At 33.7% G+C, this 23,049-nt stretch overlaps 1 protein-coding gene across 6 annotated transcripts in view; it reads right to left on the bottom strand.

Moving 5' to 3' along the window:
• The window catches only part of cntnap3 (contactin associated protein family member 3), a 173,341-nt gene that overhangs the window by 5,761 nt on the left and 144,531 nt on the right, over positions 1 to 23,049 (bottom strand). For 4 of the 6 annotated variants that reach the window (XM_058788619.1, XM_058788622.1, XM_058788620.1 and 1 more), the window contains 5 exons: positions 18,053 to 18,271; positions 13,637 to 13,876; positions 10,308 to 10,532; positions 8,314 to 8,447; positions 6,143 to 6,230 (listed from right to left, as the gene is read on the bottom strand). In XM_058788619.1, coding sequence (XP_058644602.1) covers positions 6,143 to 6,230; positions 8,314 to 8,447; positions 10,308 to 10,532; positions 13,637 to 13,876; positions 18,053 to 18,271 — 906 coding nt within the window. Of the gene's footprint in view, positions 1 to 6,142; positions 6,231 to 8,313; positions 8,448 to 8,878; positions 9,085 to 10,307; positions 10,533 to 13,636; positions 13,877 to 18,052; positions 18,272 to 23,049 lie in introns of those variants that run through there. The other 2 variants (XR_009273044.1, XM_058788623.1) reach the window with 2 other exon arrangements.

Raw genomic sequence — 23,049 nt, 5'->3', positions numbered from 1 at the left:
ACAAGAAGAGGTGCATTTGAGTTTTCAATGAGATTTCAATAATATCTCCTCCAAAATTGCAATTAGGAGAGTAAATGGAGACTTTTGTGCTTCTCAGATGTTTCTCCTGAGAAAAAAAAAAACCTTTCATCTCTCACACGTGTCCTCTAGAGTTTCAGAAAAGATGTCAATATTTTCAACTGGGCTCAGATGCACAAATATACCAAAGTATAAAAGTCACAGTTCTCCAAATTATTTAATTTGTTTCTCCTGGATAACAATTAAATGGAGATCTAACGGAAATGTTCAAGTTGAAAAGATCTCAATATCTCAAACTGGCCTCAGATTTACCCAAATAGAATAATCTGCAATAAAAAGTCATAGATCGCCAAATTATCTCAGTGGTTTGTCCTGGATAGCAATTAAATGGAGATCTAATAGAAATGTTTGGCTGTCCTGCCTCTTAGATGTTTCTCCTAAGAAAAAACCCAGTTCTCTCACATATGTCCCCTCTAAAAATTTCAGAAGAGATCTCAAACTGGATTTAGATTTACCATGTTACTATAATCTGCAATATGTAGCCACAGATCTCGAATATAAGTTAAAGTCAAGTTGTTTCTCCAGGATATCAATTAAATGTAGATCTAATGTAAATGTTTGATTAACTCTCCTGCTTCTGAAATGTTTCTTCTGAGAAAAAGACTCACATATAATCTCACATATGTCTCCTCTAGAGTTTCAGATGAGATCTCAATATCTCCAGTTGAACTCAGATTTACCAAGATCACAAAGTCTGGAATATTAAGTCACAGATCTCAAGATTATCTTAATGGTTTCTCCAGGATAGCAATTAAAAGGAGATCTAATGGATTTTTGATGTATCCTGCCTCTCAGATCTTTCTTCTAAGAAATCTCACGTGTGTTTCCTCTTGAGTTTCAGTAGAGACCTCAATAGCTGTTTCCATCCAGAGTTGCGAATTTAACTTATGCACAAAACTGGAATATCTCATAAAACATTTGCGAATAAAGCACCATTTCCATTCGAGTCAAAGAGAAGAAAATCATCACTTCCTGATAAATTGGCATTGAACATACAAGAAAAGTAAGAGAAGCCACTGAGTAAAATAATTTATATCACTCTAAAAAAATGCTGGGTTTAATACAACGCAGCGCTGGGTAAAATATGGACAAACCCAGTGATTGGGTTGTTTTGACCCAGCGGTTGGGTTACTGCCCAGAAGGTTGGGTTAAACATTTAACCCAACTGTTGGTAGAAAACAACCTAATCGCTGGGTTTGTCCATATTTTTCCCAGTGCTTTTATTATACATTTTTTAGAGTGTATAAAAAAAACTTGCACTTCAGAGCAAGCAGACGAAACGCAATAAATGCGTCATTCTACTGGTTAGTCCAGTTATGCCGTCCCATTGTGCAAACTCACATGACTTTTTTGATGTGCATGGAGGAATTTATTCGGTAGATGTGTTTACATCTCCCATTATTTGCATTAACTCTTTTTTACACAAGTCAAAAACCACCTCAAGTAAGCGTCAAATCTTTTTGTGAATTAAGGGATTTTCTTTTTTTTTTTTAATTTGTCACTTGTTTCTGATGCGATACTTCAAAATGCGCATAAAAACAGGGTGATGCAAACATAACTACTGTTTAAAACTAGCCTAAGATTTTTGAAAATACTATAATTTGCAATATAAAGTGATAGATCACAAAAAAATCTCAATGCTTTTTTCTAGGATAGCAATTAAATGGAGATCTAATGTTAATGTTTGGTTAAGTTTCTTGCTTCTCAGATGTTTCTCCTGAGAAAAAGACTACAATGATCGCACACTCTAGAGTTTCAGAAAAGATCTGCAATCAAAAGTCAGAGATCTCATTATGAACTCAAACATTTCTCATCAAATTCTCCCAAAAACAAATGATATAAGCCCCTTCCACATTCATTTTATAGACTGTATGCCAACTATTCACTGATTTCTTCTAAGAAAATTCAGGAGACACATCTGAAACAAGCTTAACCGACACACGAGAACTCCATTAATCTGTTGAGCAATGTTAATATTCTTCACAGCATGTTGCCTCACACTCTCTGTAACGAGATGCGAGTCTCACTTCAAACCTAAACGGACAGCGGCGACTGAACACAAAATCATGCGCTTCAGCTTTTGTACCAAACATCTAGAGCGAAATCCGCACGCTGCATTCCATTCCACAGCAACGGCAGTGAACTTAACATATCGAGCCTGATGAAAGTGCTTTTATTCAGACACAGAGACACAGGCGGCTCAATGGCCCATGGGAAGAAAAAAAAAAAAAAAAACATGATGTAGTTGACATGTGCATGAACATTTTTGAATTCAACATTAAGATTTTAGGATGATATGCAAATTTTAGTCTTTTAAATGATCAACATGATCAAAACTGATGAAAAACCTGTTTCGCACACAATCCGCTCCATGCCTTTTGATGTCTGCTAGATAGTTTAGACACTTTTGTCAAGTCAAAGCTCTTTTAGTGTAATTGTACAAACGTCCAGCTTCAGCTGCTGCTTCACGTGTCTTTTTGCAGTCAAATCCAGACTGATTTTTATCAAGTAAACGTCAGAATAACTGTAGTAATATTTCCAGATGAACACTTACTGGACTGAAGCAGCTCGGCTTTACTTGATTCTCCATCAATCATTTTTTAGAAAAATCAGTGCGTCTCAAATCTGATCATCAGGATCTTTTGAGGAACGTTTGTTTACAGAAGCTTTACTTTCACTGTTCCTCAGTGGAGCAATGATCTTCCCAAGCCTCCAAAACATCTCACATCTTCTGAGGAGAGATTATTTCTTCATCTCTCAAACAGCATTGGATTGCATTGCATTATATGTTTGGATCATTTTAATCTCATTTTACTAAGACATATTATTGGAGATACAGTGTGATGACTGATATTTAGATCATTTTATGTAAGTATCTGCTATACTGTTATAAAGAGCTCATTGATTTACATTACAAGCATCAGAATTTAATATTTTTGTCTATATAAATATCAGCATCTGCACCAAATTGCATATTTTTGCTCAGTTTGGGACTCTGAATAAAACTGAGCTGTTTTTTTACTCCATATTCTCACTATATCAGATTAAACGAGCCATAAAAGTAAAATATGCAAATTTTTAAAGATGGTTCAATAAACTGTTCCAAAAAGACTAGCATTAGACAATTTTTTCATGTGTCAAGCTTTATAAGGTTACAGTGAAAAAAGAATATGAATAGTATTTGCTGTCTCTCTATTTTGACATGCACCTGATGAGCTTGTTCTTCAGCTTGATTTCCATCATTTCAGCTCTGAACTGCTCTAATATTAATCTTCAGGAGCTCTGCAGGTTTCACATTTGATTTAGTATTCATTTCAAGTCGATTTTCTGGCCGTGATCGATAGTGTTTGCTGGAAATGACACACAGCCCGCTGTCAGTGACACACTATCTGAAGAGTTACAGCGAATGCGTTTCATGTCACATGTTCATATGAAAGGTCGTATGGACGCAAATGCGGCCCCATGAGAATGTTTCCCTCCATAAAACACAGCCATCCTCGACCTGTATATGACATTACAATGAGAATGAACCAACCTAATTTGGCTCATGAGGATCTCTGGGTAACTAGAAATCACTGCTGGTGGAGATAGAGTTATAAAAACAGAGCTCACGGATCATATACAATCATAAAAAGCTATCTGTAAACCCTGCCAGTAAATCTTACCAAAATATAATTTCCAAAAGTCAAAGTAAATATATTTGTGACCCTGGACCACAAAACCAGTCATAAGGGTCATTAATTCAGATTTGAATAAATAAGCTTTCCATTGATGTATAGTTTGTTATGATAGGACAATATCTGTCCGAGATACAACTTTTTGAATATCTGGAATCTGAGGGTAAAAAAAAAAAAAAAATCTAAATATTGAGAAAATTGCCTTTAAAGTTGTCCAAATGAAGTTCTTAGCAATGCATATTACTAATCAAAAATTAAGTTTTGATATATTTACGGTAGGAAATTTACAAAATATCTTCATGGAACATGATCTTTACATAATGTCCTAATGATTTTTGGCATAAAAGAAAAAAATCAATTATTTTGATCCATACAATGTATTTTTGGCTATTGCTACAAATATACCTCAGCGACATAAGACTGGTTTTGTGCTCCAGGGTTACATTTGTGCAAAAAAATAAATAGATAAAAAATAAATAAAATTATGACCATTGTGATTTTTTTGTCATGCAGTTCAAAAACTATTCCTGAACAAAAATGATCATTAAAATCAGAAAAAAATAAAGGCATAAAATATTACAATGCTATTTGCTAACAACTGTACCTTATGGGAAAAATGTGTATATATATATATATATATATATATATACATACACACACACACACACACACATATATATGAGCCGTGCATTATTCTCCACATACAGCGTGATCTGAACCAAATCATTTTCAAAGCATTCGGGTTTTACTGCTGAAGCTAACAAGCGCCCTTGTTGTTTGTGAACAGAAGCTGATAAGTCCGTTTTAGTGAATCAGTGTGCTGTATTTAGGTCAGGTCACAAGGCTGCTAGTCACTTTGAAAAGACGAGAGGAGTTTCGTGAAAGCTGACTAAAAGTGATCGAGGAATGATAAACCTGTGCTATCTTCTTCAGTGCACAAAAGGAAAATAAATGCTGAAACTTTTTTGCGGAACCTTGCAAAAGCAGCGCGTTACAATGGTGAGGGAAAAGTTGCTCCCTGTATTGCGTGTAATCACAACCATAGAGTCTATGATCACAACAACAATGTTTGTCAGGTGTCTACATTGTCATCTGAGGACATCACAAAGATTAAACGAGTGCGTTTGTTTAACTCTGAAACATGAAATGTGGAGTTATCTGCTTTTGCTATAAAACAAACATTTAATTTTGTAAGTTACCTGTATTTGTTTAAGTTATTATTACTATTATTATTTTCATTGTTAATCAAAACAATCCAACTGCAGTTTGATATTGATATTACTTGGAATACACAATAAAAAGAACATGATTTCTCAAAATAAATAAAAATGGAGTTATCTGTTTTTGCAAATGAACTTCACACACACACCCACGCTAAATATTTTGCATTGAAATAATATGAATTTAGTTGCAAATAATGCTTAATTGTAATGAAAAAAGTCACAATGCAAAAATAAGCAAAATTCTAATAATAGACTTTTTAAATACAAATTTTCTTCATGAGATTCACCCTGCAAGCTTCGTATTTTCAAACTTCTGCTGTATTATTTATTAACTGAATGTTTTATTCATCTATTCAGGTTTTATGGCTAGAAAGCTGCTGCGGGTCCTATTTATAGACATAAAAAAATCAAACTGACCCATTTGCTGTCCTCCCAGACGACAATAATAACATGTAAAGTCAATATTAGTCTTATCTGAAGTAAATAGGACAAACTAAACTCTGTTCACTCAGATTGAAGAGTTCGCCTGACTGCACAAACAAGCTCCTGATGCTTCTGCTTCCTCCAGACATTTCAGCATCTGTGATGCTTACAAAACCCCTAAAATAAATATAATAATGGCCACTTAACTGTCCATCTGCACGTCATTGAGGTCAGAACTCGACTGTGATTCAGAGACATTTCCTCCTTAATGCAAAAACACTCTGGTGAGGTTCAAAATAGATTAGAACTGCTCCTCAAATGAGCACGGTTTTTGCTAATTTATTATGAATAATGTAAGCTTATATATTGCAATTGAAATCTACAGACGCAAATAGATTGAGTGCTATTAAACAAACACTTAAATGTGCATTTTTCCACTTGTCTGAACAAGCAGAGTTATTGTAGTTAAACTGAAAATTAAAACCATAAAAAATATTTATGTTACTTGAAATAAAATATGATTACTGAAATAGAATAAAATATAATAAACATAAAGGAAATTTTGCTTCAAAAATCATCGCCATATGAGCAGTCAATTACATTTGTTTTGAATAGTTTCAAAATTAGAAGTTCAAATACAAATATTCGAGCTGAGCATAAACAGAAAATGTATATAGAAATCCAAGCACTCAGTTTTTCTGTGGAAATCTCCAGCTGACTGTTTACAATGATTTTACTCACCGATCACTTTTCCCAAGACAATCGATTTGATGGCGTTGAATTCAGTGTCCGATGTTAGATTGAAATATTCCTTCGCATGCTGATCGACCTACAAAAGATGTAAGAAGACAGTTAACATTTTATGAAAGAGGACCGAAAAAGCTTGGCAGCATCATGTTTGTTCATAGCAAGGACATATTCATCTGCAAGCGTTTTAATTAAAACTTATCTTCAAAGCAATTTTAAAACATGTTACTGCACGCTGTCAGACTGCAGCTGCTCTTTGGTTCAACACCAGAGAAAGCACTTCGGTCCTGCCATGTGTTTGCATTCAAAGTGTGCTTACTGCAGAGGTTCAGACTAATTGGTTTGGTCATCGACAGAGCGGCTGTCCGCCGTGATCAGCCGATTGACTGTTATTGACCAGCATGTGTCATGCATCAGACCAATTGATATTTCACCTGGACACTCAATATCAAATTCTCCATGTGATCAAAAACTTGATTTCAAATTCATCAATATATGCATGGCTTGACAAGGGTGTTCTGTTTAATATTTTGATGCATGTTGTAGCCTTTCAGAAAGGGTTTAAAGGAATATTCCTGGAAACGATCAATTTATTTAAAGACTTACTTCTTTGCTACAGCCGTTTAAGGCAAGACACTACAGGTTAACAGGGTACAATTTTAATAATAGACATCACCATACTTTCCCCAGGTGATTACTCATCGTATATTAAGACAATTATTTTGTATTCAGTATTATGTTTTCTGAAATGTTAAATATGCAAATGATGCATTATCTAAATAAATATGCACTAATTTGAATAAATCGGAGCACTGGATAAAGTCAAAATTCTTGTTTAATTTTGTTGATATATTAGAGTTCAAGGTTTTCACAGAGGGGATTTTGGATTTCTCTTTTTAATCAAGCCATAAATCAGAAAATAGTCAAAAGGCAGAAAAAACAACAACAACAACAAAAAACAACACATTTCACAATGTTTTTAGGATTAACATGTTATAAAAAATAAGTGTGAATGATAAATGAACAAAGCCATAAGTAAAAACCTTCAGAATATAGATATGAATAAAACTGTAAAAATTGGTGCATGTAAGTACTACTGAAGTGGAAAAACAAACTCGTTTTAAAGATATATATTGCAATTGAAATCTACAGACGCAAATAGATCGAGTGCTATTAAACAAACACTTAAATGTGCATTTTTCCACTTGTCTGTAGCAGGGTTATTATAGTTAAATTGAAAACTAAAACCTTACCTGAAATAAAATATGATTACTGAAATAGAATAAAATATAATAAACATAAACTTGTTTTATTTCAGTAAGTTGCCAAAGCAACATTTAACTTGACATACTAAAATAATTCAAATATATATTATATATAAGCTGTAAGAATTTGTTATATACATTACAAAATAAAATGACAATTCATTATATATAATATAAAATATAATTTATAAAAATTACATACACATTTAAAAACAACAAAAACTAATAAAATAATGAAAAACAACTAAAACATTAACTTAAACTAATTCAAATTAAATAAATACAAATAAATACTAATTAAAAATATTAAGAAAAATGGTAACACTTTACAATAAAGTTTAATTTGTTAACATTAGTAATACTTATACAGCATTTATTAAACAGTTTAAGTTCAACATTTACTAATACATTATTAAGATTGAAAGTTGTATCTGTTAAATGCACTGCCAACTAACACGAAGATGAACATTTTGATTAACTAACACTAGCAAAGGTTAATAAATGCTGTAAAAATGTATTGTTCATTGTTAGATCATGCAGTAACTAATGTTAACAAATGAGACCTTACTGTAAAGTGTTACCTCAAAAACTATAATAGTATCTCAATGGTACTAAAATAACACTGGTCTGAAAGCTGACAATTAGAAGCAAAACAGCTTGAAAACTGATGCTTCTGCCTGTAGTATCTTGCCTTAAACGTTTTAAATTTGCAGTGTTGCCAGTTTGAGTCAGTGTGTTTTTGCAAACACATTTCCCGTGGAAATCAACATCATCTCAGAGATGCTGTATGTAGAGAATGGGCAGAATGTCCCTTTAACCCCTTCTCAAGCACCCCCCTCCCCATTTTGTGTGCATTTAACAGCACCCTGCTTTAATGCAGAATGAGAGGCGTCTCAGTACCTGAATACTGAGCATGTCCGCCAGTCTCTGGACGCTCACGCGGTGCAGCTGCCCGTTGGCCAGATTCCTGCCGCTGGCTCGGAAAACCTCTGCGTCTCTGTTGTGCTGGAGTTTGTACTTGATGTCCAAATGTCCTTTAGAACAAAGAGCATTGGATTTCTCAACAGGCTTTTATACCGTAAAAAGTCACCGTTTAGCCGCAGTAAACCTCAACAGGAACATCAACATGCGACAGAAGCCAATGTGTTTCGCAACTACAAAGCTTCATCTTAAGAGGATTAAAACTTTATCCTCTATGAAACAAAACAAGACGTGGAAATAAATTAAAAACTCATTTTTGCGTGCGTACATATCTTCATCATTTTTTACAAAGCTAAAACTACTTTTTAACATGTTGTCAAGTAAACATAAGTGCGTTTTGCACGTGACAAACATAGCGTGATGCTATGTGGCTGCTGGCATGTTTGTTTCTGCACTAATGGATCAGTTGCTTTTGCTTGCAATTTTTAGGTGAACTGTCCTGTTAATTAATGCTTATGGACACTGAGAAATAAATAAAAATCACATGCAACAGGAAAAGGAAGCTGTCAGAGCGGCTGGTGGGGTTCTGGAGGCTGTTTTGGACGTTCTGCTTAATTGCACTAGCAGGTATTAACTCCACACGCTGCCTGCCTCTTCCTCTCTGTGCAAACCCAGTGTGTCGTGATGAGCCAGATCCACAGATTCCTACTGAATTCTGCTGCTGCGGTGGCGGGGGACCCTAACAGCAAGCTAAATAAAACAAGACTATATATTAAACATACCTTCTTGTTTGGTAATTAAAATAATATTTATATAAAAAAACTACACAGTGTCTGTATATGAACATCCATTCCAAAAAGCTCAACAAGTATCCGTGCATTATGTTGTGTAGTAACTTATTTTAGAATTATTTATATTCTATATGTATATATATATATAGTTTTTAACTTTTTGTTTTTGATCTGCTATATATGATTTAGTTTATTACAGCTCTATTTCAACAATTTTTTAAACAAGAAATAAGAAAACAATTTTTAATAGTTTTAGATTTAGTCTTAATTAACAACACCAACTCTGGTTCTAACCAGACATGATGCAATACGTTTCCAGCAACAATTAATATTTGTCTAGATCCAATTAAAGCATAACATTGGGACAAATATTTTTATTGCATGACCCTTGGTCAGGGCACAGTGATTCAAATCAAACTTCATGAGTGTTTTTGCATGATTTATTAAAAGAACTGGCTCACAAGAGTCAACTTGTCATGCTGTAAAGATGTTCTGCAAAGATGCAATAGAAAGATGTCTTGTATTTTTACAGTCTTTGCATTATTTTGTGGCTAAAACATTATTTTACAAAGGTCTTACTGCCTCACGTTTGTTTAGGATAGTGATTCAGATCAAACTTCATGAGTCTCAAAAGAATCTTTTAATCGCCCTACACTGTATGATTTGTGTAAAAGAGCAATATAAAGAGATCTTGTGTGTTTATTGCATTATTTCATGGCTCTCAGCCTGTTTCTCATCACATGTAATTCTGCAAACGTGCAACTTGACTAAAATATAATTTCCCTTGCCATGACAGATTTACAGCGCAGGAAACCGAGAGAAGAAGTGTCTCTGATGTCAGGCTGGTGTTTTGAATGAAAGTCGAGCAACTTTTTAAATTACGAGAGCTTCTGAGAAAATTTAGCTCAGAGAATCGGGCATGCAGAGCTTGAATCGGCTTTTCTGGCGCGTGAGATCACAGACGCATGTTTACACGCGCTCATGAATGCGTGGCAGTCTCACGAGGGAATATATCCCCCGTCGGCATGCGACAGGCCATTTCTTTCACGGCTTTCCCTGTCTCTTGCCGGATTTCAGACAATATAGGAAGTAATTTAGTGTGGCTGGTGTGTTCAGAGATTCCCCAGACTCAAGTTAATCCACGTGAATGTGCTTAGAGAGGAGGATCAGAGCGTTTCAGACCGTTTCTGTTGAGCAGGACAGCGAGGAACTCTCTGTAGTATGAGCTGACGTAAAGCAGCAGCGCCGGCGCTTGGCTCGTCCTCAAGCTCAGCGAAATGTTCTCTCCTCTCAGCGTTAAATCCGAGTAGATGGAGGACGACTGAGCACTGATGTTCCTGTTCAGCTCGTAAGGCTCTTTGAACGTGTACGTGACTGACGTTCCAGGTTTGAAGAAGGCAGAAACGTCTGAAAGAGAGATTAAACGCAATGGGATTAAGATAATGGATATGCATAACTATCATATCCTGGTGTAAGATCATTGTGTCATACTGACTTGCAGGTAGGGCTGAGCAATATGGACAAAAATATGATCAAATATTTTTTTCTGCATCATTTTATATCAACATTTACTATTAATAAGGGAATAAATACATTTTACATGTTTGTTAGACCACAGAAGGGGGGCAGTTGTGGCCTAATGGATAGTGAGTCGGACTTGTAACCCGAAGGTTGCGGGTTCGAGTCTCAGGTCCGGCAGGAATTGTCGGTGGAGGGAGTGAATAACCAGCGCTCTCTCCACCTTCAATACCACGACTGAGATGAGACCCTTGAGCAAGGCACCGAACCCCCAACTGCTCCCTGGATGCCGCACCATTGGCTGCCCACTGCTCCAGGTGTGTCTGTGTGTGTCTGTGTCTGTGTGTGCACTTGGATGGGTTAAATGCAGAGCACAAATTCCGAGTATGGATCACAGTACCGCTGCTCCCTATACGCAGAGTTCCATAATAGTATTAAAATGAACATATATACATAAACAAAAAACATTAACATATATATAATTATAAAAATGTGTTTTACGGTGGACGCAGATGGCTGAAAGCAAATGATCATAATTGATGGACAGCTATGCCCGTGAAAAGACATCAGCAATCCGAAAAAAAGAAAAGAAAAGATGAAGCCCGTGCATCACTTTTAGGTAGCCTACATTCATAATCCTGTGAAACTTATTTGGCTGTTGACGTTAATAACGTGTTTTAATGTCGGTAATAATTTAAACACCTACAACGCATATAATATTCTCTCTGACTTTTCATGTTCCCTTACGAAAACTAGCCACGGTTTTACTACGAATAAAACCAAAAATCATGGTTCTTGTACCCATGGATGGCAACCACAAATTAACCATGGTTTTGTTACTTCAAATAATAGTTTACGAAGACGTATTAAGATAATAATTTTTGCGGTTATAAAAACAGACCTAAGCCAACAACAGCCTTTAAAATGACTTAAAATGCATTATATAAAAACAATGAGGCAATAATGATTGGTTAATTAATAATTATATGGTTTCATTGAAAAACACTGTTAAAACAGGCCTACATAATATAATACAAAATAAAAAATTTTGATATTTACATTACATATTGTTGCAAATGCCTGTAAAGGGAGCCAAAGGCCTGGTAATACACTTACAGAACGATCAAGTCCTTTAATATCGACCAAACATTTAGGCTAATTTAAATATCCAATTAATCTTTAATTATTGGCTACCTTTTTGAGATAGAAATGCTACAGCCTTTATCTTCAAAACATGTGGACATCACAACCCTGAAACCTTACAAAAATTAACCATGGTTTTATCGTAGTAAAACTACCCCGTAGGGTACACAAGCACATGGCCAGCAAAACAAAATCACTAGCCATGTGCAAAACAGGACATGAACACGCAGCTAATGAGGAGACTCATAAGCCGCGTGTTCACACAAAACTTGACAAACATGGAAGCATGCAGCCAGTGAAAAAACACAAGCTGCGTGCAACACAGAACAAGACAACGAAAAAACGCGACCAAACCCGAACCGCGTGCCGAACAAAACACAACACACACTTGAGCGAACTCGAGACCGCACGCTCCCACAGCAAGACCAACCTGGAGCGTGAGTGTCCGAACCCCGACACGAAAACCAGAACTGAGCCTGAACAAGACAGGAGTGCCGGGATCCGAACACCACGCTCCAACATGAAACAGAGCACGCAGACGAGAAAGCCAGAAAACAAGACAAGAAGGGAGTGTCAGAGCTCTGTCACAAAACCACGAATAAACTAGACCGAAGTGACAGAACCCTGACAGATTATAATTTTTTTTTTACATCCATAATATATGGGGGAGGGGGCACAACAATACAATTTTGCTTAGGGCACCCATTTGGGTAGCAGCAGCCCTGATGGATCACCATACTTGGCCACACGTCACTTTACTTTCACTTTTAAAATAAGATAATGGATCCATGAAATCCATTTGATTTTTTACGGAACTGTGTTTAAATGATTTAATATAATTTATCATCCAAAAATCTTGCCTAATGAAGTGAATTCATAAAAATTTAATAATTTAATCAATGTTTTAAAATGCAATCAAATGAAAACATAGCAATAAATAGAGCAATATAGCAATTTACAACAAAACATTTTTATAATACACTATTTTTTTGTGTGTCAAAATAAAGTACTATAGAATAGTATAGTAAGATATTTCCGTCATATTTTCTTCAAGTTAAACCAAGACTTTTGGGTGTCAGTACATTTTATGATTTACAGCAGTTTTTAGCAAATTAAATTGTAAAATGCTCATGAAGTGCAGATCTGGAAAACTATTAAAAGTCATTTTTGCCAAATAAATTAAACAAAATAAAATAAGCAAATTAAAAATATTAATAAATACTGTAATAGTATATAAATAATACTAAACACGAAAATAAAAGACATTTGTTGTTTTTATATCAATGTGAATATTTGAGTTTGTGTATTTTACCTTAGTTTTAAACAAATGAAATGTTCGTAAAGTGCAGCTCTGGAGATGTAGTTTATTATCATTTTTGTAGATAGATAGATAGATAGATATTTTAAGGGCAAAAACAAACAAACAAACAAACAAACAAACAAACAAACAAACAAAACAACAACAACAAGGAACCACATTTACCAAGGAACCAAACAGAACAGTGAACTAAAACAGAACTAAAACTTTTGGGTAATTGAAATGAAATAAAATCTAAATATTAAATGAACTTAAAATTACAAACAAAATTAAATGAATAAGTATAAATAAATAAAAACATAAAGTAAAATAATATATAAAATTTGTTTTTTAAGAGTAAAACATTTGTGCAAAGACCTTTTAGTTTCAGTGTATTTTACAAGGCGTTTATCAAATAAAATAGTGAAACACTCATGAAGCGCAGCTGTGGAGATATTATTGTCATTATTGATATTGTATTTATTTTGATGAATACTGGTATCAATGCACTGTCTAGCCCTATTTTCAGGGTGACCCTGCTGAGCTTCAGTACCTCTATGGCAGAAGGTGCCGGTGAAGGGCGAGAGGCTGCAGTCGCAGGTGAAGCCGCTGTGATTCTCCATGCAGCTGCCGTGATTCTGGCACAGGCCGCCGTAGCTGCTGCAGTGTCCGGGACATCCGGGCGTCACTCCGGGCGTGATCTCCGCCCGCTCCTCTAGATCCAGAGTCTTCCCGTTGAGCTTCAGCGAGCGAATGCAGCCCAGGAAGCCCTTCTGTCTGGACGCCGTTCCTCCTGAAGACGCAAGCACAGTCTACTCTGAAAACACACAGCTGTACAGACTCGGAGAATAGCACAAAAGCCATTAAATGACAGCAAAGACGGCTTTTATCGCACAGACAGCGTAACCTTCTCGCATGCTGTCAAGGCTTTGAGTCGTGGTGGGATGTTTCGTTTAGCGAACCCAAGCCGTTCGTTCAAAACAAACGATTGCTGACCCTTTTTCCTCCTGTGATGTGCTGAATCTGTCAGTCTTTCACAGCAGTTTTGTCCTTTATATGGTAACTGCTTTGGGAAGAATACTGTGTTTTTTTGCATTCTGTTCCTGCAGATGACGAGCTATAAATACAGAAATAATGTGCTCTGCATATATTAGTGTTCAGCAGTTTAGTGCTAATTCGTTTGAGCGAACACCTCACTGTGCCAGCTGTGCCATATAATCATCTGTGAAATGTTCAACCGAAAGTTGGAAATGCTGTTAAAACTATTAGAAGTTTTGACATGCAAGTGATGAAAAAGGAGACAAATGCAAACGTGTTACCAACCCTACAGGAAACAGATGGCTATTATGTCTCTTTAATTTTTCAGATTTTTCGCTTGGACAGAAATCAGAGCAAATAGAAAATTTTGTTTAAGTCTCCTTAAGTATTTATATGAGATTCTAATGTCTCAAATTATTAAAATAATAAAAAAATTACTCTCTACTGTAATAAAAAAATAAAAACTATAATACACTTATAATTCACTTACAGTTTGTGATTGTAATTGTGGTTAATTGTCATTTAATATGCAAAAAAACCTTAATGATCCAAAAAAAAAATATATATATATATATAATTAATAATACAAAACTAAAACTATAAAATTCTTTAAAATAATATCAAAATGCAATAAATAAATGAATAAATAAATAATAATAAAAAAATCGTAATGCTAAAGCAGGCCGAAAATATATATTAAAGGGATAGTTCACCCAAAAATGAAAATTTGATGTTTATCTGCTTACCCCCAGGGCATCCAAGATGTAGGTGACTTTGTTTCTTCAGTAGAACACAAACAAAGATTTTTAACTCAAACCGTTGTAGTCTGTCAGTCTCTCTTGAGAGAAAAAAAAACATGCACGCACAAATCCAAATGAAACCTTGCAGCTCGTGACGATACATTGATGTCCTAAGACACGAAACGATCGGTTTGTGCGAGAAACTGAACAGTATTTATATCATTTTTTACCTCTGATAAACCTCAATGTCCGACTGTCACAACATCCGGCGCGTGGCGCGTCAACCTGCTCTGGCACATAGATATATATACACAGATGCCTCATTAGCGACGGTTTCTATGGGCTGCGATAAGTAAGGATCTATGTATATATCTATTTATATATATATATCTATGTTCCAGAGCCGTTGACGCGTCACACACCGGATGTTGTGGATGAGCTCAGGAGAGTCGGACATTGCCTGTATCAGAGGTAAAAAATGATATAAATAATGTTCAGTTTCTGCACAAACCGATCGTTTCGTGTCTTAGGACATCAATGTATCGTCACGAGCTGCAAGGTTTCATTTGAATTTGTCTATGCATGTTTTTTTCTCTCAAAGATTCTGTGCCCATTGACTTGCATTATAGGACTGACAGACTGCAACGGTTTGAGTTAAAAATCTTGTTTGTGTTCTACTGAAGAAACAAAGTCACCTACATCTTGGATGCCCTGGGGGTAAGCAGATAAACATCACATTTTCATTTTTGGGTGAACTATCTCTTTAATAAATTAAAATAAAATAATGTTGTTATTGTTAATAAAACTAAAACTATTAAATTCATTAAATAATAACAAACTGCAAACAAATAAAAAAAAAAAATGAAACAAAATGAAAAAAATGCAATAATAATAAAAACATGCAAAATATATATTAATAAATTAAAATAGAACAATGTTGTTATTGTTAATTAAAAAATAAAAAATTAAACTAAAACTCTTAAATTCTTTAAAATAATATCACAATGCAAAACACAAGAAAAAAAATCTTAGTGGTTTGCAAAATAAAATATATAAAACATTTCAGAACAATGTTGTTATTGTTAACTAAATCTAAAACTATTAAATTAATCAAAATAATACCCAAACAAACAAACAAACAAACAAGCTTAATGGTATTAAAATATGCAAATAATAATAATCATTTAAAACAGAAATGTGTTATCATTAACAAAAACTAAAACGGTTAAACTAAAACTATTAAAATAGGCCACAAAATATATACATAACTTAAGATAGAACAGTGTTGATACTGTTGATTAAAACTAAAACTACTAAAGTCATTAAAATAATATCAAAATGCAAATTGTCAACTTAAATCTATTAAAAAAAATCTATAATTCTTCATTAGTTTTATAGCACTATATTGTACTGGATGACATCTATTGACGCATATGTGTTTCTTTGTATTTCTCCTAAAGAACTGTTGAAACATCTGTGATGAGCGTGATGTTTGAGGTGAATCATAACTGAGATCTCCATGAAGTCTCTGAAAGAGCGACCTGTGAGTCTCATTCGAGTCTGCAGCAGCCTATCAAAGCTGATAACTTGATAAAAATGGCTTTCTTTCTCATGTTATGACCTGAAAAGAATATCCGCAATACTGAAAGCGTCTCCTGGAGTCGAATGACTGATCTATTTTACCCAGAAGACCTCAGACCTGCATTATAAACGGGCTGAAATGGAGTTCTTCTTAGCTAGATGAGCAGACGGCCGCATTTGAACAGTCATGGGAACCTCCAATCCAATTGCTGCAGATGGAGCTGTAAAGATTGAACTATAATGACACTACTTTGCCAACACTTACTGGAAAACTTCAATTTATTCGCGCTGAATTCCTCCAACACACAGACACCTTTCAGATTTGCCAGCTGCTCAGTCAAGGTCAACAGATCTTCAGCTTCACAGAAAGCATTCGCATTGAGAGTCAAGACATCACAACCTGTTTCAGCCCTTCAGATTCACACCAGCACGCTTTACAGGACTGAATCTCATGAAACCTGCTCACAATTCATCTCATATTTCACCCCCCATAACCAAAAGAAAACAAAAAAACAAAAACATTTTGCATAAAGACATTTAAAATTTAAAATTTAAAACATTATTTTAAGGATTACATTATTTTACTTCCAAATTTCCTATATTATGAGTCATGACGCATCTGGATGTTATACATTTGCTATAATTTTCATTATTTTTTAATTATTCTTAATATTGTATTTAAAAAAAATCATCATAAAGGCTGTATAACAAATGCAGTGATGTATGAATAACTTTATTAAATAATACTACTACTACTAATAATAACGTGGTTAATTGCCATTAAAATAATATAAAAATGCAAACACTTTATAGTTTTAAAATATGTACAGACAAAATAATAATATAATATAATATAATAATAATATAATATATATAACAGCAGTTTTATTTTTAACTAAAAATAAAACTAATTTGGTTATTGAAATACAGCTGAAATAAAATATAAATATTAGATAAAAACAAACCTAAAAAAGAAATTGATTTTTTTTTTAGAATTTAACAGAAATAAGTTAAAGTACTAACATTACTAAAAGTACAGCTGAAATAAAAATAAATTAAGTAAATATTAAAACACAAACACTAATAAAAATGACAAAAGTAAAACGAAAACTGAAGATTTAAAAATAAAAGTTAATTCAAAATGCTGCTAAATACTATTATAGTACATAAATAATATTAAAAATACACTGAAAAGGAAATATAATAATAAAAATATAAAATATTTGTAAGCAAAATTTCTCATTTTATCATAATATATTAATAACATTTTAATGAAAGCTGTTTTTAAAATATTAATAAATATTATAATAGTATATAAATAATACTACAATAAAACTGAATTAGAAATAAAAAATTATAAAACTATAGAATATCTGAAAGCAAAAATTTCTTTTTTATTTGTATTTAGTAAAATGTTTTATTTTTATTTAAGCAAAATGTCCTGTTTGACTATTTGATTTTGAAATATGAGATATGAGCTGCAGATGTTCTTCGTGAGATTCACACAAAAGGGACAAATAATGTCCATCCAAAGCATGATTTCAGCGCGGTGACTTCTGAGCCACACACAGGATGAACAGACATCATTTATCTGTTAATTGTTCTCCTACCTACAAACAGCTGGCTGTTGAGCTGCAGATGAATGTGTCCGTCAGCAGGGGCTTTCTGAACGGCACCGGGATGATGGTCCACATACAGCGAGGCCTCCTTCACGTTCCTCTCGGCTCTCACGTGATGCCAGCGCTCGTCGTTCAGAGCCACCGGCGTCTCCACCTTCACCTCCAGTGGCCCGTTCCCCACGTCAAATGAGAAGAGCACCTGAGTCGGGGCTGGAAACACAAACACATCTGATGGATGTTCAGACTGATATCTGGCTGATGGTTAATAAGACGCAACTGTTGAAGAGAAATGAGAAATGAGACGAGACGCATTCCAGTGAAATCTGTTATGCGGCAGATGATGTTTGATGCTTTGAGAAAACGCCAGGAGAACGTCTAAAACAACTTCTAATGATGATGAAATGAATGAGAAAACAGCTGACAGATCCATTCAGCTGCTCTAAACGGGAGAAGAGCATCATGCTGATGAACAGCATCATCTATAGAGCTAAAAACCCGCAGGAGAGAGAAAACTCTCACCAGATATATTTAAGATCCTAATGGCTTCTCTGAGGAACCAGATGTTTCTCCTGAGGAAAATATGAACTCCATATGAACTTCATCAAATGATCTGAACTACTTCCATATTCAATTCATTCATTCATTCAGATCACAGACTTTTTTCAGCAACCACCTAGCAACCACATAGCAACTCATGTTTTCTGCAGAAAATCTAGACAAACGCACATAACAAAATTACTACAACTAAAATTAAAATGAAAACTGAAAACACAAATAGAAAAACTAATTCAACATATTCATAAATATTATAATAGTATATGGATAATTCTAAAATACCACTGATATAAATACATAAATAAAAAAATATTTGTAAGAAAAAATCTTTCTAAAAATTTTAAATTAAAACTGAAAATTTTAAAATCTATTTCAAGATATTAATAAATACCTGAATAGTATAAAATAATGGTAAAATAACAATATAGACAATAAAATACAAAAATGTGTCAAATGATGGAAATATTCAAACTAATTCAGAATATTAATATAAATATATATAACAGTATATCATCTATGCTATAAAATAATAGTGAAATAAAAATCGAAAAAATAAAATATTAAATATTTGTAAAAATCTTACTAATACTTCAAAATAGAATGAAAACTGAAAATATAAAAATAAAAGCTAATTTAAAATATTGATAAAGAGTATATACTATACATCTACTACAATTAATACTAAAATAACACTGAAATAACAAAATCTAAACATATAAGATTTTTTTTTTAATTAAAATATATATATATATTTGTTATTTATTTATTTATTTTTGAGTGATATATGAGCAGGACATGTTTTTCATTACAATGAAAGCTCAAGTAACACGGTGAATTAAACGTGAAATTTTGAAGTAGAAAAGCTGAAATGGTTTTCTTGTAAAACAATAACCTTTATAATTTACAACTTCAAAAAAAAAAAAAAAAACTAGAACCTAAATCTGGTTCACACATCTCAGTTTCTTACTCAGTGTTCAAATGTGTTGAAGAAGCAGAACATCTTCTCTGCAGGATTTCTGAATGAAGAGCTCCTGCGGCACCTTCTGTCATGAGCACGTCTAGCACGTCTCTAATGACAGAAAAACGTTGATGAAGTGCTACGAGCTGCTCATAATTCCCAGCACAGCTGAGCTCAGGGTGAAGAGCAGCGAACACATGCAGCACCGCTGGAGTCAGTATTAAACACACCGTTCAGCCTCAAATGAATATTCTGCCATTCATGTCTTATATAGACATTCATTTTGCTGTGGAACACAATTGGAGATGTTTAGCAGAATGTTCATGCTGCTCTTTGTCATATAATGAAAGTGGACTCACTTTATCAAGCTTTATAAATGGCAGCATAATTACAGTACTCCAGCACTTTTTAAAGAAATGAATACTTCTATTCATCAAGGACACATTAAATTGATCAAAAGTGACAGTAAAGACATTTTAAATGTTACATACAAAAAATTTCCGTTTCAAATAAATGCTGTTCTTTTGAACTTTCTATTTTCAAAGAATCCTGAAAAGTAAAATGCCTCAGAGTTTTCACAAAAATATTACCTGCTTTCAACATTGATAATAATCAGAAATGTTTCTTGAGCAGCATATTGATTTCTGAAGGATCACGTGACACTGAAGCCTGGAGTAATGATGCTGAAAATTCAGCTTTGATCACAGAATAAATCACATTTTAACAGATATTATCAGAGAAACCAGCTATTTTAAATTTTACTGTGTTTAAAAACATCTTACTGACCCCAAATATTTGAACTGTGTTATTTATTTATGTATTTATCAATCTATCAAAATATAAAAATACTATAGTAGTATATACATAATACTAAAATAACACTGATATAATAATTTAATAAAATAATATAATATAATAAAAAAAATGAAAAAATAATTTGAAATATGGATAAATATTGATAAATAGTATAAAATGAATACTAAAATAATACTGAAATAAAAATATAAATAGTATAAATATTAAATATCTAGTCTTTGTCAAGTCAACATTCAAAGTTTGTCTTGTTAAACTTGGTAGAGTTATGTAAATTTCTATGAATTTCAATTCATTTAAATTCTACTTCTTTGTATTTAAATTCACATGTAAATTCTGTATCCTGTTTGCAACCTCAATTCAAACTCAGGAACTGAACTGGAATTTAAAACACATTCTCAATCCACGTCTGAGTATTTTCCTGGTATGGATATAAAAAACTAACTTTTTGCTACATGAAGGAAGTAAATTCATGCTGGTTTGGATCAATGTGATGGCGACTAAATCACCGTTTCTGACTGAACTCCTCCAGCTCAGATCTCAGATGCCACTGTTTATTCTCGTCCGTGGCTTTGAGAGGAACTTCCTGTGAGTTCATGTCCTACATGAGCGGCCTCGCCAGGCGCCCGACTCCGTCAGCATATAATGAGAGGTTAATTGAGCTCTTCCAGCCGGAGGATTTGTCATTATAAAGGAACAAGCGCTCGGGCGCTGTAAGGTCTTCACATACTCTATTCTCATCCATCACATGAGGCCATTACGGCAGGAATTTAACAGCTCTTTCATGCAGTTAAACACTCGCGCAATAGACAGCGAGCGCGTGGCGGAGGGGTATAATAAAACTCACACACCCACAGGACGAGGGCTTTTATAGGGTTCGGATGAACTGCGGCTGACGGGAGACAGATAGAGCTCATCTAACAGCAGCTGAACTAGATTTTACATTTTCAGAGGAAATCAAAGTGGTTTTTGTGCATGTTTGGGTTTTGCTATGCATTTGCACTAGTTTCTGTGATCTTCTGCTCTCTAAAATTGGCTCGGTTCCTCCTTCTGTGTGCACCTGTGGGGTTTTTCACCCGTTTTCTGCTCCAGCAGGTGAAAATGGTGCATCAGATCACTTAGTAAAGCAAATTAAAACAAAAACATTTTTAGAAATAGGAACTGATTCAATAACTCCAATTACATAGAATTCAATATTTGTATTAATATTTATATGATATATGTATATTATATGCATAGTATTTGTAATATTTATCATTTAAATATATACACTACCAGTCAAAAAGTTTTGAACAGTAAGATTTTTAATGTTTTTCTCACCAAGCCTGCATTTATTTGATCCAAAGTACAGCATAAACTGTAAAATTCTCAATATAAAATTCTGAATAAAATTCTGAAATATTTGTACTATTTAAAATAACTCTTTTCTGTTTGACTATATTTTAAAATGTCATTTATTCTTGTGATTTCAAAGCAGAATTTTCAGCATCATTACTCCAGTCACATATGCCTTCAGAAGTCATTCTAATATGCTGATTTGCTGTTCAAGAAATATTTATTATTATTATTATTATTATTATCACCAATATGTAAAACAGTTGAGTACATTTGTTTCAGGATTCTTTGATGAATAGAAAGATCCAAAGATCAGCATTTATCTGAAATAAAAAGCTTTTGTAACATTATACACTATACTATTCAAATGCTTGGAGACGCTTTTATTTGCTTTAAATTGACCAAAAGTGATGATAAAGACATTTATAATGTTACAAAAGATTTCTATTTCAGATAAATGCTGTTCTTCTGAACTTTGTATTCATCAAAGAAACCTGAAAAAAATGTACTCGGCTGTTTTCAACATAATTATAATAATAATAATACATGTTTTTTGAGCAGCAAATCAGAATATTAGAATGATTTCTGAAGAACCATGTGACTGGAGTAATGATGCTAAAAAAATCAGCTTTGAAATCACAGGAATAAAATACATTTTAAAATATATTTAAATAGAAAAGAGTTATTTTAAATAGTACAAATATTTCAGAATTTTATTCAGAATTTTATATTGAGAATTTTACATTTTGTGCTGTACTTTGGATCATATAAATGCAGGCTTGGTGAGCAGAAGCGAATTCTTTAAAAACATTAAAAATCATACTGTTCAAACACTTTTGACTGGTGGTGTATATTCAATATTATAATTAATAATTATTATTATTATATTTATATACTAACAGAAAAAATAATAACTAATTCAAAACAGCAACAGGCTGTAGGAGGCTTTAGGAGCACAAACACAGGGGCTAAACTGTAATATTTATTTGAATGGTTTAGGGCTTCAGATGACTGGAGTAACAGTAAAGCTGATGCTTGACTTAGCAAACACTGCTAACAAAATGGCCAAAGGTCTTAAATTGATCATGTAGAGGAGGGTTTCGCTGCAAACCAGCTGAGCACGTCTCTACATATTGGTTCAAGAGCTATTCTGCGGTAATTTCCCTGGAGAAAACCATTTTGTGATGTCTATATTTTCAGCCGACAGCTTCTCTGGATTATTTCTCCCTTTGGTGGATAAACAAATACCCAGCAATATTGACAGACTCAACTCACGTATGTAACCCCATGCAAACATGAGCAAACACACACGGACACGGACATGCAA

The sequence above is a fragment of the Onychostoma macrolepis genome, chromosome 10 (assembly GCF_012432095.1).
Source record: "Onychostoma macrolepis isolate SWU-2019 chromosome 10, ASM1243209v1, whole genome shotgun sequence".
In the NCBI taxonomy this organism is placed as follows: domain Eukaryota; kingdom Metazoa; phylum Chordata; class Actinopteri; order Cypriniformes; family Cyprinidae; genus Onychostoma; species Onychostoma macrolepis.
Note: the sequence above shows the minus strand (reverse complement) of the source record. Positions and strands in the feature narration are given on the sequence as shown.